The sequence below is a fragment of the Bactrocera latifrons genome, unplaced genomic scaffold (genome assembly GCF_001853355.1).
Source record: "Bactrocera latifrons isolate USDA-ARS-PBARC rearing strain unplaced genomic scaffold, ASM185335v1 scaffold_577, whole genome shotgun sequence".
NCBI classification, from domain to species: domain Eukaryota; kingdom Metazoa; phylum Arthropoda; class Insecta; order Diptera; family Tephritidae; genus Bactrocera; species Bactrocera latifrons.
The window spans coordinates 72,027-78,366 of NW_017537242.1; the positions used below are offsets into that span (position 1 = coordinate 72,027).

Consider the following 6,340-nt stretch of genomic DNA (forward strand, 5'->3'; position numbering starts at 1 on the left):
TTAACACCGTGATGACATGTACCAAATATGGGTGAAATCGGTTCACAACCACGCCTGAAATCTCGATTATCACTTTATCATGCGAGAGTATAAAATGTTGACACCCGAGCTTAGCCCTTCCTTACTTGTTGTTATGAGGATTTATGTTAAAAAAAACAGCGATAGATATACAAGGTGCGTTCTAAAGTAAACAGGACTTTATAAACAGAACAAGTGGTTTTTTCGGCAAAATCAATTTATTTTATTCAAATTAGTCTCCTTCTGCTTCAAAACAGCTTTCTGCACGGTCCAAAAGTATGTCGAGCAAGTGTTTTAGTTCGTTGGCCGGTATGACTGCCAGTATGCCGGTGCAAGCCTCTACGTTTGCATAACGCTTTCCTTTCATGGGAAAATGCATTTTTCCGAAAAGAAAGAAGTTGCACGGTGCCTTATCAGGTGAATACTAGTAGTGGTTAATAGTTAAAATGTGATTTTTGGGCAAATAATCGGTAACAAGCGTCCTTCTGAGCAATTTTTGGTCGTCAGTCAATTTGTGCGGAACAAACCGTGCACACACCTTTCGTAAGCTCAGGGATAGGCAATCATCGCGATAAACTTGTTTCATCAATTGAAACGTTTCGGTAAAAGTTTTACCAATTTTAAAACCAAATTTAATTTTGGCTCTTGGTTGGAAACTCCTTTTCGCACCAATAACACAAACATACTGACACTTAAAACGCAATAACTGCACGATGAAATGTCATGAAATTCTCACCGGACATTGGATAGAGATAGCAGATTCTAACCCCCACCAGAGGGCGCTAGATTAAAAAAGTCCTGTTTACTTTGTAACGCACCTTGTTTTGTTGTTACATTATTTCATTAACCAAAGAGTACCATAAAATGTTACTGTCGATGTTTTCCAGATATATTTTGTTTTTTTTGGAGTATCCCTTAACAATGTCCAGCAGTAATCGGTAAGCAAACTGGCACTACACTTGCGTTGGTACCGTTTCTCAATAGAAGAAATTTGGGGGAAAAATCTAGATGGGAGTCAAGAAAGTGAATTTTAAGGGACATGTTGCAAACCATTTTCTTATAGGCAGTAGTTCAGTCACAAGATCTTTGTAATTGTTAGCTTTCACATTTCCAAGAATATTTTTAACATCGTTTTTAAAGGCACTCCAGGCTCGAATTTCAGTTTCATTGAGCATTTATTCAAATGTTTTATCTTTCATTAGTTCTCTTATTTACGGACCTACAAATATGCTCGCCTTAATTTTTGCTTCACTGACTCTTGGAAATTTTTGTTTCAGATACAAGAACCCTCTTCTATTTCTGCCCATTGCCTTAACAAAATTCTTCATTAAACTAGAGGTTCACTGGGAACGTTTGTTGTCCCGGAATGAGTTTCTGACGTACTGGCCTCTGCTACTGTACATAATGACACGAAATGGGAGTCATTACTCTCGCACGGAAGTCCCATTCGCAAAGGAAATAACAATATTTTGTATATCCTAGTTGCATTCCAAAAAGAAGGTCTATTACTTTTAAGTCTCCGCATATTTCCTAACCATACTTATAATAACGGATGTGCTCTAAAAGAACACTTATATTATCATATGATTCCTTTATATGAACTGCTTGAGCTAAGATATTTGTTACCGTTATGAACCAATACCGCCTTTAAACTAAGTTTAGAGGAATCAATGAATAGACGCCAATCTCGTAGATCTTGTTTTTGTCCTAGTGCGTTAAACAAAAGTTTTACTTCTGCAATTTGTGTGGTCTTTCTGTATTTTTCTATAAAAAGTAGTATTTACATCACTTGGAAAAGGTTCCAACCTTTTAGTCTGGATGTTAAAAGCTCGGACTGCGATTTCGATAGGCTTAGTAAAGTAATATTTACATCACTTGGAAAAGGTTCCAACCTTTTAGTCTGGATGTTAAAAGTTCGGACTGCGATTTCGATAGGCTTAGTCTCGAACTAAGTCATTAAGTTCAACCTGTGAAATTAGATGCGACACTGTTGAACATCCTGGTAAATCGAATAAAGTATCGGTTGTCATTTCCTTTGTGGTTTCTGCAATTTCACTTGAAGAGCTAGTCTATTCCAGTTCTTCATCGAGACTCTAAGATTCTGGTGCTTTTGGTATAGGAAGTTGTTCACTGTGTTTGACAGGTTTTAAAGATGATGGTAAATTGCAGTACTTGTAGTTTTGGGTCCAAATTAATATTCGAGAGACAAAAATAGCGGTCTGTAACATGGGCTTTAGGTGTTCTCCAAACCATTCGCAAAAGGCACTTCACGATTTCAACATTTTAACCAAGCTATTAACAGTTTTACATAAGTTTTACAACAGATATGAGGAGCCCATGCTTTGTCTTGGTCCCCAATCTTAACATCAAAACACAGTTCGTAACCTTATAGCACAAGCGGAGTAATATTATGTTTTTGCGATTTAAAAGTTAGTTTTCCGCACATATAACAAAAACTGTTGGCATTATTTACGCACAGCTTAGGCATTGTACTTAAAACTCTTAAACACAGTAATTTCAAAAACGTAAAAGGAGGTGAACTCAAAAACGTTTTGCTATCCAAAAAGGAACACATAGCCGATAAATTTTGTAATAAAAAATTATCGTGAAATACGCTTTTTACTTCAAAAAACTGGCAGAACCGGTGTAAACCCTGATCGTAGGATAATATGAGATGATGCAATATAATAAAATTTTATGTATTGTAAAATATAATGTCGCAAGTTACAGAATATTTGTGGGTAATAGAAAAGTTCTGTTTTCAGATTTACTTCAGAGTATCAAACTGCATTTGAAACACCTAAGGATTTTCATGTCACAAATTATATGAATACCTACATATGTATGTATGTAGTCAAATGCGTTTTATTTCTTTGCCCAATCACATTTCTTTAGTTTGCAATTGAAGGAAGTAACAACGAAAAAGGAAGCATGGARACGGTTGAAAAAAATATTGCGATGTACTTATGTTATAAAAATAAATCTTATTGGAGTAATTTGTTTGTGTGTGCAGCAATTATCCGAACGTGTCCCGGAAACAGGTTTGCTTGATGCCTGAGTATTCGAAATGAAAAATTAACTTCGTTGGATAAAAGTTTTCAAAAGGGAAAATTCCAATTTTAAATAATTTTTTTAGATCACTTTGAAGACAAAACAGTCGATCTTATTGCAAAACAAAAAAAAAAAAAAAAAAAAAAAAACAAATTTGGAAATAACTCGGTGTAGTAGTTTCAAAGTTCTAAAGCACCAACTTGAGAAGCGTAAGTTGTGGGGAAAACTCTTTAAAGTTGTGAAGTTATTAGAGTTTATCGACTTAAAAGTTGACATAATATTTTTAAAATGTTATAAACTTTATTCCCAACTGGGAAGTAATCAACACCATTTGTATTTAGTACTTTACGAATCGACTTATTGAAATATTGAAATTTTTTCTTTATAATGTACAGTGGGTTCGCAGAAGTTTTATAACATTTTCAATTTTACAAACTAAAATAGAATAAATTAACGGGAAATGAAAACTTAATTTTTCTTTGCAAAATAGGAATTTAAACTTGAAATTTTAATTTTAGCATTTGAACTACTTTTGAATTTACATTTCTTCGCGCTTGCATAATTCGGTTTCGAGGCTGAATTTAATTTTACAGTTTTGAGCTGCAGCTTGGGGAGAACCATAATGTTCAATTCTCTAGAGAGAAAAAAACGTTTTCATTCAATTTTGAATTATAGGTTTGGGATTAAAATTTGGTTCAATCCGGTATTTTGGATTAAGAAATATTGTTTTTTAATTTTCCGATTTTGAGGGTAACAAATTAAAAACCAAAAATTATTATAAATTAATTCATTTATTTATTATAGTTTCATTACTGTATTATGTTTCATGCCGGAGATATTTGTAAAATCGTATCTTATAAACTCATATTTGCTTTCAAATCAAAAACAACAACTCAAATAAGATATATTCCTAAACTAAAGTAAAGCGGGTAATTGTAATATATTTATAGGTATTAGAAAGCCGGAGTGAGATCTGGACTGATTGCATTAACTTTTGGCATTACTCAAATTTATTTCAGAACATGTTTCTAAGCAATTTTGTGAAAATAGCTCAAATACTGAGCCAGTTTGAATAAAAAAATTGATTTTGTACTAAATGGGAGCTGGGTAATTCATTCCCATTTCACACATTTGCGCCAGAAAAAAATGTTTTCTCAGGTTCATTAACATATTAACTAATATTTTATAAGGTACACAGGCAAACGTTTGTTTGGAAATCATTGCATTCGGTATACAGGAGCCAGGGAAATATTTTTAGTCACAAGCACAGACACAAGTGCCATTAGAAAGATACTCCTGAATTGTATTATGGGGTTATATATATGTACTTTTAGAAAATGCATTAAAAAATATATATTTTTCCAACCCACACAAGTGTATATAACCTTTTAAGACAACAAAGATATATATTGGCCGATATATGCCGCATAAAGCCAACCGGAAATTGAAAATTTATATATTAGGTATAGGGGATTAGGGATAGTACTGTCTTGATTCAACTAATTAATGCTAAAATCATAAACATTTTTCCTTCCGAATTTCTCTACCAATCTCACAAATTTACTCATATTTTCAAATTCGATTCCGACTTTATACAAAACTGGCCTTCTTATGTTGCACGGGCGACTAATATTGCGCAACTACATGTATTTTTTATTTTTACAATTTTTTTTAAGTTAGTGTCTCTTACCATTTTTTAGTTTTATTATCCGCTAGACACAGTTGCAAAACCAATAAGCATAATTAAAATCTTTACCCAAAATTAAATAATAATTTATATTAACTTAATTCAAATTGAGTTCTATATTTTTTACAGCATTGGTGTGGTGATTCAACCACAATTGTAGATAATATTACATATTATATTTAAAGTTTTTGATTAATTTTGTAATTGAAGTATTTAGTGAATATTGAAGCATACCTTAAGATCGTTTTGCATCTGGTTTGTTGGAAAACCAAATGGTAAGCAATTTTTTTTAGATGCATTTACATTTTTCTTTTCATTTAATCGTATAATGTTTTCACTGCGCTGTATTCTTCTTGATTCCACCCTCCCGCGATTTATTTCTATGTCATAATATATTTGTAATTCTTTTAAAATATTAAATAATTTCTCGAAATCGTTTTCCGGGAAACGTAAAAAATTGCACTTTATACTGTATTCCTTACAAATGAAACAATTAAACAAACGCTGCATTTTAAATTCTAGTTGTTGCATGAGGTATTTAACCGCAACTTTTGTCATTGAAAACACATTGTATACCGTTTGTAATCTTGTTTCGGTGGCACATTTATATATCTGTGTTGACCACTTTTGTAAAAATTCAAAATACTTATTAAAACACCAGTTATCAAATAAAAAATGTTCATCTCGTAAAATATTTTGCTGTATATCAGCATAGTTTTCAAATGTTGTTCGAATGATATATATAGCATTATTAATATATTCTATTCCCTCGTCAAGTATTTCGAAAAATAAAACATTAAAAAATTCYATTTCAGCAAAGTAATTTGTTAACTGCAACTTAACATGCGGTGGCAGCATTTGCTGACCGGTGGGTACTCTGCGGAGTTTCATTAAAAAAGTAACACTTTCATTTTTGCTGATTTGCAAAAACATTTCCGATTTAAGTGAGAATTCTTTTAAGTCGCGGGATGCTGTTCTGTAGAAATCCATGTGATCATTTAATTTCTGCCATTTCTGCTGCGACCGCCCATAGCTTAACTTATTATCGAGTGTTTTTAATATTATTGAAGTTGTTAAGTTTATTTGTAAATTTTCTAAAAAGTTCCGTAGCGTATTCTGCAACTTAACTTTGGCGATTTCAGCATCTTGTCCAGATTTATAAAATACATTCGAGATCTTTGTATCAAGGTTTTTATTATTATTTCCTGCTAAATATTCGCCTCTCTGCATTGTATAATAATTCGAATTTTTGCATCTAGTTATTTGTGAAATTGCAATAATATAAATGAATATTGAAGTAAAGAGTTTCTTCATTTTTAAAGTATATATCTTGTATAAGCTAAGAAAATTTAACGCAGCTGGTTTACGATATGCTCCAAATATAATCTATAATATAAGTATATATATGTATGCTTATATTTAGTCCTCTATAATTAGAAACCATTTGTTATGAGTTATGTATTCTTACGAGAAGGTTGTAGGTACAATTTTGAAATGCATTTATATTTATATACATACGTCTATGTACAAATATGAATTTCCAGCTCACTTTTTATACCCTGGACAGGGTATATTAAGAGGGTA

At 32.1% G+C, this 6,340-nt stretch overlaps 1 protein-coding gene across 1 annotated transcript; it reads right to left on the reverse strand.

The window, feature by feature from the left end:
• Positions 1-4,853: 4,853 nt before the first annotated feature.
• On the reverse strand, positions 4,854-6,082 carry LOC108974662. Its single transcript, XM_018942642.1, has one exon. It carries the CDS (start codon positions 6,068-6,070, stop codon positions 4,970-4,972), a length of 1,101 nt encoding a protein of 366 aa, XP_018798187.1. The 5' UTR covers positions 6,071-6,082; the 3' UTR covers positions 4,854-4,969.
• Positions 6,083-6,340: the final 258 nt, after the last annotated feature.